At 36.4% G+C, this 21,627-nt stretch overlaps 4 protein-coding genes across 6 annotated transcripts; 1 reads left to right on the forward strand and 3 right to left on the reverse strand.

The window, feature by feature from the left end:
• Positions 394-8,383, reverse strand: LOC18784807 (SPX domain-containing membrane protein At4g22990). Of its 2 annotated transcripts, none has more exons than XM_020557702.1 (11): positions 8,244-8,383; positions 5,878-5,945; positions 5,686-5,806; positions 4,842-5,153; positions 4,581-4,694; positions 3,487-3,941; positions 2,315-2,616; positions 1,954-2,138; positions 1,180-1,370; positions 955-1,088; positions 394-770 (listed from the first exon to the last, which is right to left on the reverse strand). In XM_020557702.1, the coding sequence occupies exons 2-11, from the start codon at positions 5,928-5,930 to the stop codon at positions 532-534; spliced, it is 2,106 nt and encodes a 701-aa protein (XP_020413291.1). In that variant the 5' UTR covers positions 5,931-5,945; positions 8,244-8,383; the 3' UTR covers positions 394-531. The 2 variants fall into 2 exon arrangements, with proteins under 2 accessions (XP_020413291.1, XP_007220621.1); XM_007220559.2 differs by lacking the exon at positions 8,244-8,383 and adding an exon at positions 6,502-6,759.
• On the forward strand, positions 11,736-14,366 carry LOC18787161 (membrin-11). Its single transcript, XM_007218291.2, has 4 exons — positions 11,736-12,247; positions 12,524-12,644; positions 12,733-12,882; positions 13,836-14,366. Exons 1-4 carry the CDS (start codon positions 12,000-12,002, stop codon positions 13,995-13,997), a joined length of 681 nt encoding a protein of 226 aa, XP_007218353.1. The 5' UTR covers positions 11,736-11,999; the 3' UTR covers positions 13,998-14,366.
• Positions 14,698-21,027, reverse strand: LOC18784949 (zinc finger CCCH domain-containing protein 48). 2 transcript variants are annotated; one of them, XM_020557704.1, is made up of 6 exons: positions 21,018-21,027; positions 16,339-16,846; positions 16,067-16,252; positions 15,876-15,977; positions 15,599-15,748; positions 14,698-15,433 (listed from the first exon to the last, which is right to left on the reverse strand). In XM_020557704.1, the coding sequence occupies exons 2-6, from the start codon at positions 16,843-16,845 to the stop codon at positions 15,005-15,007; spliced, it is 1,374 nt and encodes a 457-aa protein (XP_020413293.1). In that variant the 5' UTR covers position 16,846; positions 21,018-21,027; the 3' UTR covers positions 14,698-15,004. The 2 variants fall into 2 exon arrangements, with proteins under 2 accessions (XP_020413293.1, XP_020413292.1); XM_020557703.1 differs by lacking the exon at positions 21,018-21,027 and adding an exon at positions 17,312-17,524.
• Positions 18,366-21,229, reverse strand: LOC109947479 (zinc finger CCCH domain-containing protein 48-like). The gene is made up of 6 exons (XM_020557705.1): positions 21,018-21,229; positions 20,049-20,514; positions 19,761-19,946; positions 19,570-19,671; positions 19,293-19,442; positions 18,366-19,084 (listed from the first exon to the last, which is right to left on the reverse strand). Exons 2-6 carry the CDS (start codon positions 20,511-20,513, stop codon positions 18,653-18,655), a joined length of 1,335 nt encoding a protein of 444 aa, XP_020413294.1. The 5' UTR covers position 20,514; positions 21,018-21,229; the 3' UTR covers positions 18,366-18,652.

The following is a 21,627-nucleotide window of genomic DNA, read 5'->3' on the forward strand; positions in this document are numbered from 1 at the left end:
TGAATAATTATTAGTCATTTATGTGAATGTGACATACTATAAACATTACACGCATGAACAATTGACAATATAATTCACATATTAATGTCTGGTAAAACTCATTAACCACTAGAGTTGGCCCAACCCTAATACCTAGATATGCTTGTTTTGTTACTCGTTAATTTTTTGAAGGAGAAAAACGCTCTTATTTGTCAGGTCCAAAATTCTCACAAAAACTATATCTGAATTATTGCTATGACATCAAATTGGTAACGTTTGTAATTTTGTTGACCGTTCTAATCAATTGTTGATACTTGACAAACTTAAAGCTTCCCCATCGAAATTCTTTAATGGCTTGGTGAATGCCAAATGAAACCATGAAAATTTAGGCATATCTAAAGTCTGCCGTGTTACTAAATTGCAAAAGGCTTAAGTTCTCATTTTCATTGAAATGATCTGAAAACCAGCAAGGAAAAAGCATTGTTGGCATTGATTTATATTGAGCGAGTCTAGTTTCACTTAGCAACACTATACACAGAGAAGGAATGGAAATCAGTAGAGAGAGTTGTAGGTGAAGCAGGTGGCAACTATGGATGAGACGCAGATGACCAATGCAGGAACCAGGGTGGTATTCAAGAGCTTGCTCTCACCCCAAAACCCAGCTAGTGTTATTGTTCCATCTGCGATTACTCGAGCTAGGGTCCCTGCTTCGGTTGAAAGTAGTCCGCCATTGTAAGTCCCACGAGAAAGCCTCGATGACATGACTCGAGATAGGAGTGATAAGTTTACACCTGGATCAGTACAGAAACTGTTATCTTTTCATATTGAGGAAGCAAATCAAAAGTTGAGCACAAAATTTGATATATGCAACTTAAAATACGGAGAAAAAAAATGAGGGTTTCAGAGCTAAACTTTCAAATGCTTAAAAAGATATACAAGAAGTTAATTGTCCTCCACAACTATATATTGAATTACCTTCAAGGACTTCAGCTGACACGAATGTTATAAGGGCTGAGCTGACATACTGAGGCACAGAGTAAGGGATCAATACGTGGAAGCTTAGTAGTATACCTATGCATACCAGAATTTCAGATGCCAGTAGAACTTGCCTGCAATCAGGTCAGCAAAGAGAAGAAATATGCATCAGTGTGAGTTAATGTATAGCAGATAATTTAGTGAATTTCATACTTGAAGGTCCACCTTTCTTCAAACATGTTGCTGATGTAGCTTCCAACAACAACGTTGACTGGAAGCACTGTTAGCCCTAGACATGCAAGAAAGATTGCCACACTGCTAGTCGACCAAATAAAGTAATATCCAGTGATGACACTGGATTCAGCAAGTACAATCTCCATTGCATATTTCAGCATAAAATAGATATACAGTTGAACCTGGTGAGAATTAGCAAGATTCAAGTAAGATGTCATGAAGAATGCAGGAACAAGTTCAAATGAGATGAAAGATCTAAACACCAGTAATAGATGGTCCTACTAACTAAAGCAAGCTTGAGAGCTGGAAAAAAAAGGGGGGAATGGATGAAGTGCAGCAAACAGTTACAACATCATAGTGCTATATTCTATTCATAAACCTAAACAGATTTGCTTCCAAATATACAAAATGCCTTAATCATGTGAACCTACATAGAACATATAGTTTTCAGATATATTTTTTGGGTAACGATATAATTTTCTGATTTCAGCGATGTCAACGATATAATGGGTTCTCTTAATGAATTATCTGAATTTTATTCCCATGGTTTTAGAGAATCTAGTGCCACCAACAACAATCAGTCATCTAAAGTGTATTTAGTGAACGCTCCTCCCTCTATATCCCTTGATGGATGAAGACTTCAACTACAAGTAAGAGACTGCTTTGTCTCTAAAGTTTTGGTGTGTAAATTTCAAAGGTGGATCTTCATAGAGAACTTTTTGATTTCTGTATAAAAATATTTGATTCTTACGAAATAATCTATACCTTCACTGATGGGGTTAGTAATCTATATGCTGACACAATTGAATTGACTGGTTTTTGGATTTCTGTAGGATTTTCTTCAGCATCATCACAATCAGTGTCTCCATCTCCATCTTTTTGCTTAGCTTTGGAGTTTGACAGCAATGGTTGTGTAGGACCATTCTCCACAGAAATATTTACAATTTTCCCTGTTTCAAACAAACTCCACATGAATGATGAAGAAATTGTGTGCCATAAGAGGTGACAAGAATGAACATTAGTGTGAAAGGATAAAGGATCATAATTTTTTTAAATATAAAATGGGACATCATCTGGAAAAAACAAACAGTCTATTGAAAAGAACTAAGAAATCTTGCTTACAAACCAGAATTAGATTCCCGTGGCACAATATTTTCTGTTGTCACACGAGAAGGCTCTTTAAAAGAAATTGACAACCACAGCAAATAGATTAGCCATGCGAGAGCCATAATCCAACCAGGTAATGTGTCTTCGTTGAATGTCAATTTGTAAATCTTGAAATTAGTTTGGAGTAAACAAGCAAGAGCAGGCCCACATGCCATTCCAAGTGCACCGGCACTGACAAAACCAGCAGAAGCCTGCATTCGCAATTTAAGGGGTACGCAGTCACTGATATAACGCCTATTAACTGCTCTTGCAGAACCTAACCTGCAAAATTGACAAGATGACTGTCCATATTAATAAGGTAAAACGAACACACTAAATCCAAAGATAGGAATATTAAACTTTGTACTAATGCAGGAACTGCACCACAAGATATACTTAATAAGGATAATCACCAATACATACATTCACACAATTGAAAACAAGTCCATATGCAGATTTGGAGTAAAGCCAAACTATGTTTTCAATAGATTTGGGGATGTGAAACCAAGGAGCATCACTTTTAGAACACAAAAAAGGTGAAATTTTACAGGACCTATATTAAAATAGTGGTCTTCTAGAGTTTTGAAATCTGGTGTTATATTGCCACTGTCATAGTGGCCGCATATCTTAACCAGTCATACTTGTACTAATATTTGAAACTTTTTACAATTCATGATACAATTTCATGCGTGTCAAACCTAATAGTAGAACCCGACCCAAAAAAAAAAAGGCCCTAATAGTAGAGATTCCAATTCTTTATTTTCAAGAAAACAGGGCATTTCCTGTGTAGTGCAATTTCTAAAAAGCTGCCTCAATCTCCATTCAGGTTGCCCTTTCTCAAAGTGTGCTTATATGCTTATTAATATTCAGAATGGAATTTGACAACAATCAGTATTTACGCCAGTCGACAGTAAATTACAAAGGTTAACAAAAGGTCAAGCTTAAGAAAATCCACTGAAAAGCATAAGGAAAATGAACAAATATACCCTAACCACTTACAAATATAGACTATTCACTATTCTAAGTTCTGACATGAAAACAGAGACTGCATAAAATATTCTATAATAGCACTCAACATTAAGTTTGGCATGCAAAAGTAATCAGCTAATCTATACAACCAAATGTAAGTCTCACAATAAAAGAGTCACTTACCCGCAGAATAGTCGACCAATCAGAAGTACTGATATTGAATTAAGATCATAAGCCAGTGCATACAAAGTATTTCCCACAAGAAGAATGATGCTGCTAAATACCAGTGGTCTCATGTATGATCTATTTGACCATGCACTGAAATAAACTGAAGAGAACACCTGAGCAACAGCCATTGATCCAATCACAACACCACAGACGGTTGCTGCAGCTCCAAGGGTCATGGAGTAATTGTCAGCTGTTGGGACAATTATATATGTATTAACCATATACAGAAATGTGTTTGCCAAGTTCAAGAGGAGTGACATGAAATGATATCTTCCGTCATCAGCATGATCCTCAGATGGGCTTTGTAAATCATCCCCCATAAGAAGTGCATGTTTTCCCAAATAATGAAGGAAACTTGTTGAGTTTGATAACCTGTTTACTGCTGCCCTGATAGAGTCAAGGACGGGATCCTGTAAAATCAGATTCATTAGATATTTAGACGTCAGTTGTAATGTACAAAGTGAACCAGCTAAAATGTGCCTGCAACTATCATGTGAAATACTAAACAAGATGAACAACTTGAGTCACAAACTTTTCAATGTTTAAACTTCAACAACATAGATAAGTACAAAGTAGAGAGAGAGAGAGAGAGAGAGAGAGAGAGAGAGAGAGAGAGAGAGAGTTGAAGTATCAATTTTTTGAATCCTTAAATTCAAACTCAGCTTGATAGAGACGGATATTGTGTGAGGGTAAATAAATCTTCTAAGCTAACGCCTCTAAATTAAAGTGCTTTTTCATACCAATGCACTTGCACACACAGAAACACATTATTAAAACTGTAGTTGCAGAAGATCATAAAAAATCGTATTCTCTTCTAAAAGAGGATTTACATTATGAATGAATCCTATCAGAATATTAATTTTCCCTGATATTCATTTCTGAAAACTATTAACATATTGCACAGGCAGCCATTATCAAATGTTATGCCTTGTGAATTTCAAGCATAATAAAATTCAACTGCTAGCACAAACATTATGAAATTCAATCAGATGGATTAGAAGGAGAGTGTTGATGTTGTATATAATACTTCAATGGATATTAGAGTAAACCGGGTGGGAAAAGGCAGGCTGATCATATATTGATATGTAGTTCCCACAATGTTGTTGAAAATCTTGAAGGTCCGCCAGGTTTCGAGATATGGCTCCAACAACGGCCCCAACACCCTGCATATTAAGCTTTTAGCTGATGATGCTTGTATTCAATTATAAAGATGGTAGAAGCTACTTTTTGTACTGATATTATAGTGTACCAAAAAATTCGTAAGGTGCGGCTAAGAGGGAAAAGAAATGAGAATAAATTTAGCCCCCTACCACTTGCTTGCAAACTTGGCGTAACTGGGAATAAGGATGATTTGCACGAGTTTTGACGTAGTAGTCAGTAAATCTATAACCAAACCGCTTGTCAAACTTCTTCAATATCTTACGCAGACCGATAGCATTCATCTCAACAAAAGAGAGGATTCTTAAAAGATCTTGTCCAACTGATCTATATGCTTCTTGCAGTTCAGGTATTTTTGCTCCATCTACCTGCTGTAAGACAGAATCATACTGTTCTCCAAGATTCAATAACTTGCTTGCAAGAACTCCTTGTTGTTGCAGCAGAAACATGACAATCTTTTCAATCTGAAGTCAACAACAATAACAGAAAAGAAAATCATTCTTACAATATATGATTTAACACCAAAAGTATCCATGAATGTAAATGTATTAGCTACTGGCGAAAATCTGTGCTCCGACCTCAATGAATACAACAAAATGAAGGCGATCCTCACCAGAAAACAAGGGAAAAGGAAGCTTGGGAAGTCTATGCATTTTATTCGGACCATCTTGAAACAGATAATCAGAATGAACAACATACAATGATAAAACTTCAGCATCATCCATCCATACATGCCCTTTTTATTTATTAGATGAGATGCGTTGATATATTGACCTCCCATCCCAAGTACTACAATTTAGCAGAAGGATAAAAAATTGCATGACTTGCAGTTTCAGAAAACATCACAAATTGAGATGGCATGATATGGAAGTTAAAAAATGAAATTCAGAAATCCCATCGGTGATTTATCAGTCTGCACATGATAATGGTGTATAACAGACACTGCATTAAACTTGTGAATAAAACACATAATTCCAATAATGTAACACTGGTTACCTCACTATCTAGCAATATTGAGAAGTCCTTAAGAACAAGGTGGCGATTTTGTGTTCCAACTTCAATTTGTTGTGTATATCGGTTGAGCTTCTTCTTCATTAACTTGTAGTCAAGATAGTATCTGAACAAGAAACAAACAAATTAAAAGTCATAGCAGGGAGCATTTTTGGTTCGAAACGTACTCGAACGTACCCTTGCCATTCTTGAATTTGTGATTCTCTTAACTTCTTCCCGAAGGCAACCATCTTTCAGAATCAATGCTACAGTAAAAAGAATATCAGCAACACATAAAAGATTAAAACAGATAGAAATACAGCAGATACTAGAGCAACATAAGTTTTCTGCACTACTTTATTTATCAGAGTTGACAAAGCAGCAAATTGAAATCAACAAGTACATGGAAAGTTTTTCATTCCTCTTAAATGTTAAGTACATGCTTCGTTGACTACCAAAATTAAAGACAATACCTAACCTGATGAAACTGAGGGGAAGATTGGAGAAAATTCACCCTCTGACAGTCAAAATGGAAATAAAATGGGAAACACTGCTAATTTAAACAACCAAATTAAAATCTTTGATTTGCCCATTTTCTCAACTTCACTTTCCTTCTGGGAAAACTTCCAAATTCAGAAATTCTAACTCTGAAGTTCTGTAAAAATTTATTATTTTTTAAAGAACATCAATTTTCCAACAAAGGGTTTAAATTTAAATAAATAAATAAAAGAACAAACACAAAATGTAATTCTACAACCTAGATCAGAGCTAAAAATAAATAAAAACCCAGAATTTATAAGAGCTTAAGAAAGAGAGAATTACCAAATCCAAACTGGAAACCGTATTGTTCATCTTCTACACGAGGTAGGTACGTTTGGTGGAAACAACATGAAAAGGAGTTTTGTTTTGAAAGAATGGTTTTTTGCAAGAAAATATGTATGTGGAATCGAATTCCAAAAATCTTGTAAGCTTCCAGGAAACGGATTCTAATTTATTTTTCTTAATTTAAAAAAAAAAAACAAAACAAAAAGGAAACAAATGCAAACAAAACAAACGTCGGAGAAAGAAATTAAAAGAGCTCTGCTCTCTCTGTGTGTTTTGTGCTCTCTCAACTCACAGAGAGATAGAGAGAGTGTGTGTCATGACTTTATCAGTCATCAATTGTCGCGCGAAATTGGTTTTTGTGGCTAACTTCCAGGAATGGTAGGAAATACCATATATATCCTCGTAACACGTCATTTTTTTGCAAAACTAACAAACCAAGAAGTAATGCAACAAAAATGAAGACTTGGTTTTATATACACCGTACACCGTCATATATATTTTTAAATTATTAAAATTATCGAATTGGATCAAGTAAATTTAGGATTTTGATTTGAATATGTGAGATATGCTTGTTTGATCTAGTATTGTAGTTTGTAGCATGCAGTCTCAACTCAACGCAATCTTTTGGGGTAATGGGAAGTTAATGTTGAGAGAGTTGCTCGCCTATAGGACATGACAAATACTTGAAGTTGAATTGTGACGGTCATATACTGTATTACTGTCACGTGGTATTATTAATGCACGTAAAAAGTAAGTGATATAATTAATAATATAGGTGTATTGATATAATAATGTGGCAATATAACAGTTACACTCGTAAATTATATGTAAAGTGAGATATTGTAGGCCATGGAAAGAAAATGACTTCATGTTTATAAATGAAAAAAAGAAAAGAGTTGGTCATGATGAGGACACTTAAAAGAGTAAAGATTCAATAAGAGGGCTACAACAAGATGAGTAAATAGTTTAGCACTGGCTCACCCCACGTGATTAAAGGCTATCATGGGTTTGGATTTCATTATTGAAAGTGATGTCAAGTCGTATATATGGTGATATATATGCATGCGCAACTTACAAATGGTACTGTGTAACTGGAATGGATGAAGTTTTTTTGTTTGGGTAAAAGATAATATATACACAGTTTTTCTCTGAACGGACGTCATTGTTGTAGCTATATTTCTTACATTTAAAGTTTGTTTTGTATACTCAATGATGCTCGTTGAAGCATATGATATAAGTACAAAAAACATGTCGGAAAATTGAGAAAGGGACGAAAGCGTGGAGGAAAACTGAAACAACAATGGCGTCTATTAAGAAATTTTGGATGTCATCCAAATAGGAGAAAATATGTACATATATAATATGCCGGGAAAATTAATTAACTTGAAATGCTTATGCAAAAATATATAGTCTCACATATGATTTTATTTATTTCCGCCAGCGGAAATAAAATTAAGAATGAAAATCAAGTAATACCAGAACAAGGTAATTAAAAGTACTAAGACGGAATTCCTTATTTGCATTGATATTTTGGGGGGGAAAACTCCAGGAAACAAAACCTCAACTCAACTAAGAAAGAAAGATGAAGAAATGAAGGCTCGGGGCCATGAGGAGAGATGAAGGCCATCTGATTGTTAACTGTTTGATAGAGAGATAACAAAACTGAAAACGAAGCTAGGTTTAGAGCTACATGAGCATTTAAAAGCATGCAGGATACGAAACACAGAGGGTGCACTTACAAGTTACAGTCAGTTCAAAGAACTCGGGTCCGCTGATGAACCTTGTTGCCCCACTTTCACTGCAAAAGACTAGCTAGTATTTAAAGAAGAACACAATCCAGTGAGGAGAGAGAGAGAGAGAGAGAGAGAGTTTTTTCCTTGGGGTTTAATTAATTATGATTTACATGATGAAGCCCAGTGAATGAAACAAGGACCTGCCACCAAACTAAACGCAACTTTTACTGTACCCTTTAATGAAAGAATCTTGCTAATTAAACTGATTAACTAGTTGTTAGTTTAGTGATATTTCTATTTTTAGAAAAAAACATTGAACTCAGAAATGGATTATTCATGTTGTCCATAAGCAATGCACCTTTATCTGTGGCTCATAACGAAGAAAATCTTTGTTTTCAGGTGAGGGTCTCAAAGTCTCATGATCCTTAGCCAGGTGTCATGGATAAAGGAGTGTGTGGTAAAATTTAAATTTAAACTTTTTTTTTTTTGTTCAATAAATAAATATAAATTTAAACATGGAGAAAACAGATTAAAATTATAAATAAATAAAAAAAATTATTGTTGGACCTAAGTTTAGGCTTGGGATGGAAAGCTTAAAAACTTGGTACTAATAAATTTAGGCTTGTGTTATGCCAAAATTTATTTGCCTTATGTAGTTATTAGTGGAGATATATCTTATGCGCTAAATTAATTATGGACTCATTTGAAAGTGATTCTGAATAAGCCAGAATCACGTTCAGAATCACTTCTAGGAATAACCACCTCCCATATACTTCTCCATATAATCACTTGGGCATGTTAACGTATCAGTAATGGAGAAAGTAAGGAATCAGAGAAGTTAGGAATCGGATAACTACTGAATCGGTATGGGAAGAATCATTCCCATTAAGCTGTTTACTAAATATATGGAATTAGCAAATGAATGGGATTGATTCCCATTATTATTGTTTACTAATTTGCATGAATAAGAATCCAAATTAATTTTAGAATTATGGTAAAGTGGTAAGGATATTTTTGGAAGTTAATTAAGAGAAAACAAGAATGAGAATCGTATCGACTACTCCTCCTAGTTGATTTGATACCTAGTTTTGAGAGAATGTAATTACTGATTTTGTGGGGCCCACTTATTTTTTCATTCTTGATTGCAAGTAAACGCAAGGGAAGTCAGGAATGGAAATCATTCCCTTTCCTCCCATACCTATTACTGATACGTAAACATACCCTAAATGATTCTAGGCATAAAAACCACATATGTGCTTCTCTATAAAATGACTTAAAACCATTTGAGGTAATTATTTGGAGACATGATTCTCCATAGAAATGCTTTTTGGCCTATCCAGAATCACTCTCAAATAAACTTTATGTGTAATTACACTCCACCCAATCAAAACTAACTCATCATATCCCAGCAAAAATTAGAACTTGTTAAAGTTTGTGTTCAAATTCTCAATCCAAAAATACAAGCACACCTAGAGAGAGAGAAAAAAAAAATTAATCTCATCCTTCGAATGTAGGAACACCTCGTAATATTTATCACCAAAAATAATAATAATAACAAACCAGAATATTCCACGTATTGTGTATTGCGTGCCACATACTTGTGATATATATATATATATATATATATGAAGTGTGACACATAAAAGTTGAAAGAAAACTGGTCATTGTATGGCTTTATAGGAACAAATCTTTTTGTTAGGATACCATATCTTCCACGTGGCCCATTAATTTACTAGGGACAGAAAATATAAATAGGTCATTTTGGTGGCATATACTTTCTGTCTCGTCTTGCGTATGCATTCACATGTTCATTTTCCTTAATCATATAAATTTATATGGGCCAGCCACTAGGAATATTCTCATTTCCGGGTTTTTTTTTTTTTTTTTCTATTTTCAGCGAAGTTATGAAATTACGACATCACTAATCTTATTTATTAATATTTCTGGATAAAAAAAGAAAAGAAAAAATCGCAATTTAAAATTGTGGTCAGGAAGCTAGAATGAGCATGAGCCATAGAAAAGCCAGAACAGCATAAGCCATGGAAGTAGAAATTGATGTTCTTGGGAATATTCTTACCTCTTCCAATTACACCTGTCTTGACTTTAAAAAAAAGCACGCTCTAAAAGCAGATGAATAGACTAAAATTAAAATAAGATGATCAAATCAAGTGTAAGATAGGTGACTTTTAGGTCCATGTGAAACTTGTGTCTAAAAAGACAAATTTGTAGGTCAAAAGCAAACTCGGTTTTAGTGGAGAAACCAACCAAATTACAATATTAACTTTGGGATTTTTTTATAATTATTTGAGCAAATCAACATTGAGATTTTTATTAGCGTAATATCTCTATTAGGGCAAATTATCAACCTGGCCGTGTTTGTGCCGTACTTGGCTCATTTAACTTTAATTTTTTTATTCTTGAATTTCTTTAAACAAAAAATTCATGTTAGCATATTAAATTTATATAAAAATAAAATAAAATAATATGTTCATATCTTATATGTAATATAGGACTAAAATTTGAGGATTTGTTGTAGCATTTGTTTATTGGCCACCAAATCAAAGTCCATATATGTAGATATCAAAGAGGGGAATGAGGCTAAGATATGGTTTATGTAAAGTGGGCTTTGACAATAAATAAATAAATGGATCGGGCCAGGCTTGAAGCAGGTTTGGGCCAAGCACGATTCATGTTGGGCCGTGGGTAGGTCCAATCTGTTGGGGCTTAATTTTCTAATTCTGGCACGACCCATGCTTTTGTGTTGTGCCTAGCACAGGCATTCAATAATCATACTTGGACCATGCCGTGCCCCATTTAAATAGGCTAAACTCGTGCCGTGCTGGATCGATTCTGCCCATTTGACACCTCTATATCTAAGTTTGAATTCTCATTCCTTACAGATAAAAAATAGAAAAGTTCCCCTAGTTTTATAGGATTGATTTTTTTTTTTTTTCAAAAATAATGGACTATCAACCCTTTTTTTTAAAAAAATAATTTATTTATCATTTTCCTTTTTTTTTTCTTCAGTTTTAAATTCAATAGGGTTTATTCTAAATGTCTAATTGTCTTCTTATTTAATAAAATATGTATTTAAAAAAAAAACTGTTATTCACACTCTAAAATAGTCATTATGCACTCCACATGTATTACTAAACTCATTCATTAAAGCTAATGAGTTTCCATCACAGTGGTGGTGGATTCCCCCTCTCCCATGACATCCAGAAGGATCGAATCCAATGAAATTTCTTTTCTCCAATATAACAAAAAAATCTCATTTTTATTAAATTAATATAAAAATAATATACAACGACTTTTTTCGAGTGCGAATAACAACTTGGTTTGAAAAACATTCGTCGATATTTATCCAACTACACTGCTGAATTATGGACTTTATTTTATGTCCTACAGTTGGCCCATTTTCTAAGAGCAGAGCAGGTATTGAGGATTAAGGTTGATGTAGCCTACAAATGGGCTTGCCATTTCCATTTTGTGCTTAGATTTGGGTCTATCTACACTTGATAAACTGGGCTTGAATTTCAGCTAGAGTGATTTGTTGTTAGTTTGGGCCTTTGGCCTCCGTTGTCTTCTCTCTGTTTCTTCATTTCTTCTTCAGGTCTCTCATACATAAACCCCTGAATTAAGGTACCTACCTGTGTTGTGGTGACCAAAATCAATCGAAATTCAATTCAATTCAGTTCTGCGGTGAAACCCAGAAAGAGAGAAAGAAAGAGAGAAACGTCATCAATCGGAATTGAAATTGTAATGGCAATGTCGGTGGAAATCGGAGGAGGGACGTTATCGGAAATATATCAGAGCGCCAAGAAGCTATTGTTGAGAACAAGAGACGCCCTTGAGAAGCTGGAGAGATTGGAGAACGCAGGCGGCATCGACTCCCCGGACCTTTCCACGTCCGTCAAAAGAGACATTTCTCAGATTCAGTCTTTCTGCGCCGAGATGGACCGCCTCTGGCGATCTGTTGGCGCCAAATCCCAACGCGATCTCTGGAAAAGGTTGGTTTTCTTTCATTGATCCCTTCAACCTTGATTTGGGTTTTTGTCTTCTGCATTTAATTGTAATTGGACTTGGTTTTTTTGTTCATGAATTCCTTGAGCCTTGAGTTGGGTTTTTGTCATTTTTGTATATTATAATTGTAATAGGAATAGTGTTTTTTTTCATCATCAATTCCTTGAGCATTGAGGTGGGTTTTTTGTCATTTTTGTATATTGTGGTTGTAATTGTAATTGGGTTTCTTTTAACTGGATCCTATTTTGCTTCTTGTTACGCAGAAAAGTAGAACAAATAGCGGAAGAGGCTCAGTCTTTGAAAGAAAGTCTGGATAAGTATAATTTGAGGAATCAGAAGAGGGCCCAAGAAGCCAGAGAGAGGGCAGAGTTGCTTGGAAGAGCTGTATGCAACTCCCAACCCTTATACTTTTTATTTACTACCTCATTCTGATGTATGCCTTTGTTTAATATGCCTTTGTCTTATGATGTAGAATGGGGAGGGTGCTCATGTTTTGAGAATCTTTGATGATGAGGCACAAGCAAGGGCGTCAGTTCGTAGTTCTTCTCGCATGCTTGAAGAAGCCAGTGCTACTGGAGAAAGTATTCTTAGGAAATATGCAGAACAAAGGGATTGGCTAAAGGTATCACCCATATTTGTGCTCACTGTTATGCAACTCACTTTGCACCAATTATTGAAAGAAAAACGATAGTGAATTTGCAATTTGTGTCTTGAATATAGTTAAAACATTCATTAATAAGCTTACTGTTAATGGTAGCTCTTCTTTAAAATTGTGCACAATTAGTAGATACTCTGGTTTTATAGCAAATTCTATTACTATGATAGGACAGCTGTGTACTGTAAGAAAATTGATTGATTTGGCATTTGACATTTTAATTAATTTTCAACAGTCAAACGGCAGGATATGATTCATAGCAAGGACAATTCTTTTATATGAGTACATGTGATGCAGGACAAGAGATAGAATTAGCGAGGAAGTAGAGAGAATAGGGAACTAAAACAATGATCAAATTAGGATAACTGAAACCAATATTTTTAATCACAACCACCTATACCTACAGAGAAAATACTTTGATATAGCACTTCCCTAGTTATAGGATTAAATATATGATGAATTGTAACCAAGAGTCCTCAGGTGGCTCAACTCCCTGACCTTGAGCACTTTGATACATTGATGATAATTGGAATACTCAATTGCCTCAAAATAAATTTGAAAAATAACTCAACAATGCTTTGATATACCAAGAGAATTTCAGAGGCTTAACTCACTGACCTCGGGCACTTTGCTGTATTGATGAAGGTTGGAATCCATGATTGCCTCATAATAGAGTTGAACAAGATCAAAGAAACATATAATTTCTTCCGTTGGATTTTAATCTTCCATCTTTCCCTTTAGAATGACTTTTGTAGCAATTGGAAGTCAAGTCATAGGAAATTGAACTCAATATGGGTAAAAAGAAAAGGGAAATTGAAAAGGCCAAGAGCTTTGATACATAACAGTTAGTGATGTATTACATGTTTGTTGCTACTAATGCTTGTTAAAATAATGGTGAATTCTCTGTTGACTTGTTTCAGAGTGCACAACGAAAAGGATTGGATGTCCTGAACACAGTGGGTCTCTCTAACTCTGTTTTGAAGCTCATTGAGAGGCGGAACCGTGTTGATCAGTCGATCAAGTATGCAGGCATGATTCTGACTGTTGTCATTGTTGTGTATCTCATATGGAGGTGGAGGTGATGACGTATGCTTGAAATGTTGCGAGCCTATTTTGTTTCTATTTTTGTGGGAAGATGATATAATTTCCGATTGTATGTTCTCCCCTTTGAACAAGGCAAACGAGCTTGTACAAGACAAACTTGTATAAATATGAATTTACGCCCAGTGGTGGTATACCTTTTATTTGATTATTTTGTCTTCACGTGGATGGGTTAAATCTTTGAGTCTGAGGTAGCTGTTTGTTAGTAGTACAAGCTGTTATGTAATTTGTAGACCCATTGTATATGGTTGTCTGGTTGAAGATGAAGTTGAAAGATACATCTTACGTTTCAATTGCCAAAATGTTCTTTGCATTTGATAAATTTTATCTCTGTATATGGTTGTCAAATTCAAATGGACCCTTCATTTTTATTTATTATTTTGGTAATAGTCTATGTTTAACCATATTTTCACTTGTTATATGAGGTCCTAACTTGAAAAGCGTGGCAGCTATTAGATTGGATTTCTTTTATAAGAACATTTTTGCCCATCACTTTAATCAAGGTGTACTCTCACTCCATGGGCATAACCACGGTTAAACTCATTATGAACACGTGTCAAATACTAAGTATACCTTGAATATTGATTTCTTTTATACATTAATTCTGCTCGGGCTCTCATGCATTTGATAATCCACAATGTAAATTCAAAACTATATAAACAGACACCATTATGAAGACAGTTCAAATCCAAGAATTTTGCATTTATCATGAATTTAAATTCTCAATAATGAATCATTTTTCTGAATGAAAAATTTCACTGTACATTACAGTGTACGAACAAGCATCCTAGAGATCATGTATTAAAAATTGATCCCTACATAAATGAACAAAACTAATCTGAATAACTGACTGGCTGTCAAAAATTTGGATACAGGATTGCTACAATTGTTCATTGATGCCTTCACGGCCACCATAGCAATGGCTCATGCAAACTGAAGGAAATGTTCTTGTCTAAAATATTCACGGAACTAGATGGAGTAAAGTAACTCATGAAGACTCCACTTTGACGGCAGGAGGATCCATCCACTTCCAAACAGAAAGGACACCAGTTGCATCCCCACTGAAGAATAGTCCTCCAGGTCCTACCTCGACGGTCCGAACTTCTTGTTTTGCAAATAATCTGCCTCTTTCAGTGAATGATGGCAGTTCATATATGCGGACAGAATTATCATTGCAAGAAGAAAGCAAGATTGGCTTGCTTTCTGCATCTGTCATTCCGGCAAGATCAAGAACACCCTGCTCTTCGTTGTGAGTGTAGGTCACTTCCAAACCACCTCCTTCAGTGGCAGCCCACACCTTTATCGTGTCGTCCAGTGAGCATGAGAGCAAGAACTGATCCCAGCAAAGAAGAGACATCACCACACCAGAATGCCCATTTAGTGTCAGAACACCCTGCAAAGTATAAAGGTCCCACACCTGAAACAAAAAGAACATTACAGTAAATTACACGAGGAATTTGAATACAGAAGCACTCCATAATCAGATTATTGGAATAAATCATTTTGCTCCCTCTATTGTAAATAGAGGAGGGGACATATAGTCGAAGCTGACAAAACTTGTTTGTAGATGCCACAAACTTACCTTAATTGTATGGTCCACAGAACCCGAGTAAAGCCTGTTGCGCCCAACAGTTAAACATACCACAGCACCAGTGTGGCCCTTCAGAGTTGCAGCAGGATAAAATGGCGGATTAGTTTCAGTGCTACCTTTCCACACACATATATCACCATTCTGCAATATTAAAAGAAACAGATAAATCAATTGAAAATGGTGCACTATGAATAAAAGGAGGAACATATATCCTAAAATCCCAGCTACGCAATAATTAGGAAAGCTGCGGAATTGTTAGGCTCTTTACCTGTGTCCCAGCGAAAAGCATTTCATTACCAACCACCATAGCATGCACTTGGCCAACAGGTCCATCCAGGTTGAATTCAGAATTTGTCTCAGTATTCCAAACCTGCAACATCAAGCAAAATCAGCATACATATTGAAGTTGAACCAACCAAGCTACTAAAAAAAAGTGCTCCAGTTAAAACAATGAAATACCTTAACAAGATTTGGTACACCAGCAAAAACCCATGGGCCCTCACTAATTAAAGAACCTGCTTCACCACCAAGATCAATCGCACTGCCACATTCACCAGTATGGCAGTCCCAAACTCTGGCTGTTCCATCTTTACTGGTTGAATAAAGCTTGTTAGTTCGTTCAGGAAGGGCAATACCAGTGACAGCCTGTTAACATAAATTTCACAATTATTATTTCCGAAGAGGAACAGAACAAATTAAAAAAGAAAACATATTTCGAAAATTAAAAATACCTTCGTGTGCCCTTGGAGCTTTGCCAACATGGAGAACTCCTCACCACGGAACCAGTTATGCAAATACAGGCATCGATCACCTTTCACACAGTTTCCATCTACCCAGAACTTACAGACATTTTTTGGAGTAGGATTGCTTTTCTGGGCAGCATTGCTTTTCTGAGGAGCATTGCTTTTCTTAGGAGCATTGCTTTTCTGAGTCTGAGCAGCATTGCTTTCTTGAGGAGCATTGATTTTCTGAGGAGCATTGCTTTTCTGAGTAGCATTGCATGCATTGCCCTCTCCCGTGGCAGTTCCTTCCTTCGTCCAAAGAAGAGACGACTTCTTTGAAATTTGAGGGTTCATGGATGAAGGCGGTGCATCCGCGTGCAGGAAACGACAGAATTCCCGTGTGCACCTTCCAGCAGCCCAAAAGGCGCAAACAGTTTTTGAAGGTCCTCCTGCAGGTCGAGCATACACTGATCTTTCTGGTCTATTGGTGTGCTTCCTCACTACCTTAGTGGCCATACTATTAACACAAAATTTGAAACCAATAAGAAATCGCAGAGAGACAGCTTTGAAGATCACCCCCTCAAACAGAATTTCAATATTTCATCGATCTTCAGAAAACCCTAAAAATATATGAAACCCGATAAGCCTTGAAATCCAAATCGACGTACGATCAGCCTCTAAGAATCGTGAAACTAGCGAGGGTGGATTCTTCAAATCCTCTAAATCAATTCGAAAACTTTTCAAACTAGCCAGTCGCCGATCCCAAGGCGTATCCTAAACAACAATAAAAGTAACCCTAAAATCGAAACCCTAGATATCCAGTTTGAGGGAGCATCAAACCCATAACCAAAAACCATTATCCTCAAGAAATACGCGTTCGGCGAAAAAAATAGCCTCTTGGGTATCAATTAACGGTCGAAAACGAACAAAACCCTAGAAGGAACAATACGATTGCAGAGACGCGTGAAGAGAAGAAGCAAACCTGATCGATTCGATTGGGAGAGAGATTTGAGCTTTGAAGCTATTCGATTATCGTCTGGACTGATTTCGAAGCACAGTCAATCCAAATGGACGAACGATCAAAGAGAAAGAAAACGATCACGGAGAAAGAAAGAAAATGCCTTTTGCTTTCGTTGCGATTGAAACCCTAATTGTAAGCGAAACTTCGATCACTCTGGCCTGAAGCTGATCTTCTATGTGTGTATATATAGTTGGCGTAGGCTGGAGACTTTCCAACTGGCGCCAGGAAAGAAGTATTGCGTTCGTAGACGCGGTGATCGTAGAACTGATCGTGACCGTCCGATATAAAGCAACTATTTCTGACCGTCAGATCTAATATATTTTTGTCGTTTTCTCTTTATTTCTTTTTAAACCAAACTAGCTTTCTTTCGGACAAAAAAAAAACCTAACTAACTTTTTATCAAAAGCAATTTCTTTGTTTGCAATTATTTAACTAAATCATTTTCACCCATGCCTCTGGAAAATCATAAAGTAAAAATATAATAGATCAGCATGCTAGTGGTTAATAAAATAAAAATATTTAAACTTAAGGAGTTAAAAGGCTTTTTAAGATCGAGAGAACTTATATATAAGCTAACGAAGTTTAGTCATGTAAAAAAAGAGTTTGATTTGCATACAAGTGGTCTCAAGTTCAAACTTCTCTCAAACCTCGATAATATTTGAATACCCCTCCCCTTCCTAACTTTCCAAAAAAAAAAATATATATATATATAGCGATTTAGATAACATTACAAGATCCACTATATGTAGACCCACATTGAAAGATACATCTTACGTTTCAATTACCAAAATGATGTTCTTTGCATTTCATAGATTTTATCTCTATGAACAAGTCTCGCCCCCAACTCCTTCGTGCGAGTGCCAAGTGTGGCAGCTATCTCAGATTGGATTTCTTTTACCTCCTTTAATGAAAGTTCTTAGTGACCAAAAAATAAAGGATTGGATTTCTTCTACGAAAACAGCCACCAATCTTAGATTGTGTTTGAATCCCTCGAATGACATAGACTGGAAGGGGTAAGTAAATTCAAAATTAGAACTGCATTTATAATGACTTTAAATTCTCAATAATGAATCATTTTTCAGATTGAAAAATTTCACTGTACATTAACAGTGTAAGAACAAACATCACAGAGGGATCATGTATTAAAAATTGATCCCCACAGAAATGAACACAACTAATTTGAATAGCTGACTGGCTTTAGATACAGGATTGCTACAATTGATGTTTCACGGCCACCATAGCAATGGCTCTTGCAAGCTGACGGAAATAAAATATTCACGGAACTGGCTGCAGTAAAGTAACTCATGAAGACTCCACTTTGACTGCGGCAGGAGGATCCATCCACTTCCAAACAGAAAGGAGACCAGTTGCATCCCCACTGAAGAATAGTCCTCCAGGTCCTACCTCGACGGTCCGAACTTCTTGTTTTGCAAATAATCTGCCTCTTTCAGCGAAAGACGGCAGTTCATATATGCGGACAGAATTATCATTGCAAGATGAAAGCAAGATTGGCTTGCTTTCTGGGTCTGTCATACCGGCAAGATCAAGAACACCGTGCTCTTCATTGTGTGTGTAGGTCACTTCCAAACCGCCTCCTTCAGTGGCAGCCCACACCTTTATCGTGTCGTCCAGTGAGCATGAGAGCAAGAACTGATCCCAGCAAAGAAGAGACATCACCGCACCAGAATGCCCATTTAGTGTCAGAACACCCTGCAAAGTATAAAGGTCCCACACCTGAAACAAAAAGAACATTACAGTAAATTACACGAGGAATTTGAATACAGAAGCACTTCATAATCAGATCATTGGAATTTTCTTTATTAAAATAAAAACACCACAAAAACAAACTAAAACAGAATAAATCATTTTGCTCTTTTGTAAATGGGGAAGAGGACATATAGTAGACACTGACAAAACTTGTTTGTAGATTCCACAAACTTACCTTAATTGTATGGTCCACAGAACCCGAGTAAAGCCTGTTGCGCCCAACAGTCAAACATACCACAGCACCAGTGTGGCCTTTCAGAATTGCAGCAGGCTGAAATGGCGGATTAGTTTCAGTGCTACCTTTCCACACACATATATCACCATTCTGCAACATTAAAAGAAACCGATAAATCAATTGAAAACGGTGCACTATGAATAAAGGGAGGAACATACATCCTAAAAGCCCAGCTATGAAATAATTAGGAAGGCGGCAGAATTGTTAGGCTCTTTACCTGTGTCCCAGCGAAAAGCATTGCATCACCAACCACCATTGCATGTACTTGGCCAACAGGTCCATCCAGGTTGAATTCAGAATTTGTCTCAGTATTCCAAACCTGCAACATCAAGCACAATCAGCATACATACTGAAGTTGAACCAACCAAGCTACTAAAAAAATGAGCTCCAGTTACAACAATGAAATACCTTAACAAGATTTGGTACACCAGCAAAAACCCATGGGCCCTCACTAATTAAAGAACCTGCTTCACCACCAAGATCAATCACACTGCCACATTCACCAGTATGGCAGTCCCAAACTCTAGCTGTTCCATCTTTACTGGTTGAATAAAGCTTGTTAGTTCGTTCAGGAAGGGCAATACCAGTGATAGCCTGTTAACATAAATTTCACAATTATTATGATTGTACAAACTCGGAAATAAAGAGGAACAGAACAAATTAAAAAAGAAAACATACTTCGAAAATTAAAAATACCTTCGTGTGCCCTTGGAGCTTTGCTAACATGGAGAATCCCTCACCACGGAACCAGTTATGCAAATACAGGCATCGATCACCTTTCACACAATTTCCATTAACCCAGAACTTGCAGACATTTTTCTGAGTAGGATTGCTTTTGTGGGCAGCATTGCTTTTCTGAGGAGCATTGATTTTCTGAGGAGCATTGCTTTTCTGAGGCGCATTGCTTTTCTGAGTAGCATTGCATGCATTGCCCTTTCCCGTGGCAGTTCCGTCCTTCGTCCAAAGAAGAGACCACTTCTTTGAAATTTGAGGGTTCATGGATGAAGGCGGTGCATCTGCGTGCAGGAATCGACAGAATTCCCTTGTGCACCTTCCAGCAGCCCAAAAGGCGCAAACAGTTTTTGAAGGTCCTCCTGCTGGTCGAGCATAAACTGATCTTTCTGGTCTAGTGGTGTGCCTCCTCACTACCTTAGTGGCCATACTATACACACAAATTTAGAAACCAATAAGAAATCGCACTGACAAAGCCTCGAAGAACACCCACCAAAAGGGAAACCCTAACTATCAACACAACCCAGATTCTCAAATTCCAATATTTCGCCAATCTTCCAATAACCCTAAAAATTTACGAAACCCGATAAGCCTTGAAATCCAATTCGATGTACGATCACCCTCTAAGAATCGAGAAACTAGCGATGGCGGATTTTTCAAATCCTTTAAATCAATTCGAAAACTTTTCAAACAAACCAGTCACCGATCCCGAGGCGTATCCTAAACAACAATAAAAGTAACACTAAAATCGAAACCCTAAATATCCAGCTTGAGCGTGCTGTATCAAACCCATAACCAAAAACCATTATCCTCGTGAAAGAAGCGCGTTCGGCGAAAAAAATAGCCTCTTGGGTATGAATTAAAGGTCGAAAAGTAACAAAACCCTAGAAGGAACAATGCGATTGCAGAGACGCGTGAAGAGAAGAAGCAAACCTGATCGATTCGATTGGGCGAGAGCTTTGAGCTTTGAAGCGATTTGATTACCGTTTGGACTGATTTCGAAACACAGTCAATCCAAATGGACGAACGATCAAAGAGAAAGAAAACGATCACGGAGAAAGAAAGAAAATGCCTTTTGCTTTCGTTGCGATTGAAAGCCTAATTGTAAGGATCACACTGTCTTGGAGCTCCGCTTGTATATATATAGTTAGCGTAGGCTGAACTTTCCGACTGGCGCCAGGAAAGATGTATTGCGTTTGTCAGACGCGGTGATCGTAGAACTCATTGTGACCGTTCGATATGAATCAACTAGTCCTGGCCGTTGATCTATTTATTTTTGTCCTTTTTTCTCTTTATTTTTAAACCAAACTAGCTTTCGGACCACCAAAAAAAAAAAAAATTGTTAAAAAGAGCAAATTTTTTGTTTGAAATTATCTAAAACATTTACACCCGTGCCTGTGGATAATCATAAAGCAAAAATATAGTGGATCATTGTGCTAGTGTTTGATAAAATAAAAATATTTAAACTCAAGGAGTTAAAAGGTTTATTTGTTTCGAGAGAATTGATATGTAAGTCAACTAAATTTAGTCTTGTGGAAAAAGA

This window comes from Prunus persica, chromosome G2 (genome assembly GCF_000346465.2).
Source record: "Prunus persica cultivar Lovell chromosome G2, Prunus_persica_NCBIv2, whole genome shotgun sequence".
Classification (NCBI taxonomy): Eukaryota; Viridiplantae; Streptophyta; class Magnoliopsida; order Rosales; family Rosaceae; genus Prunus; species Prunus persica.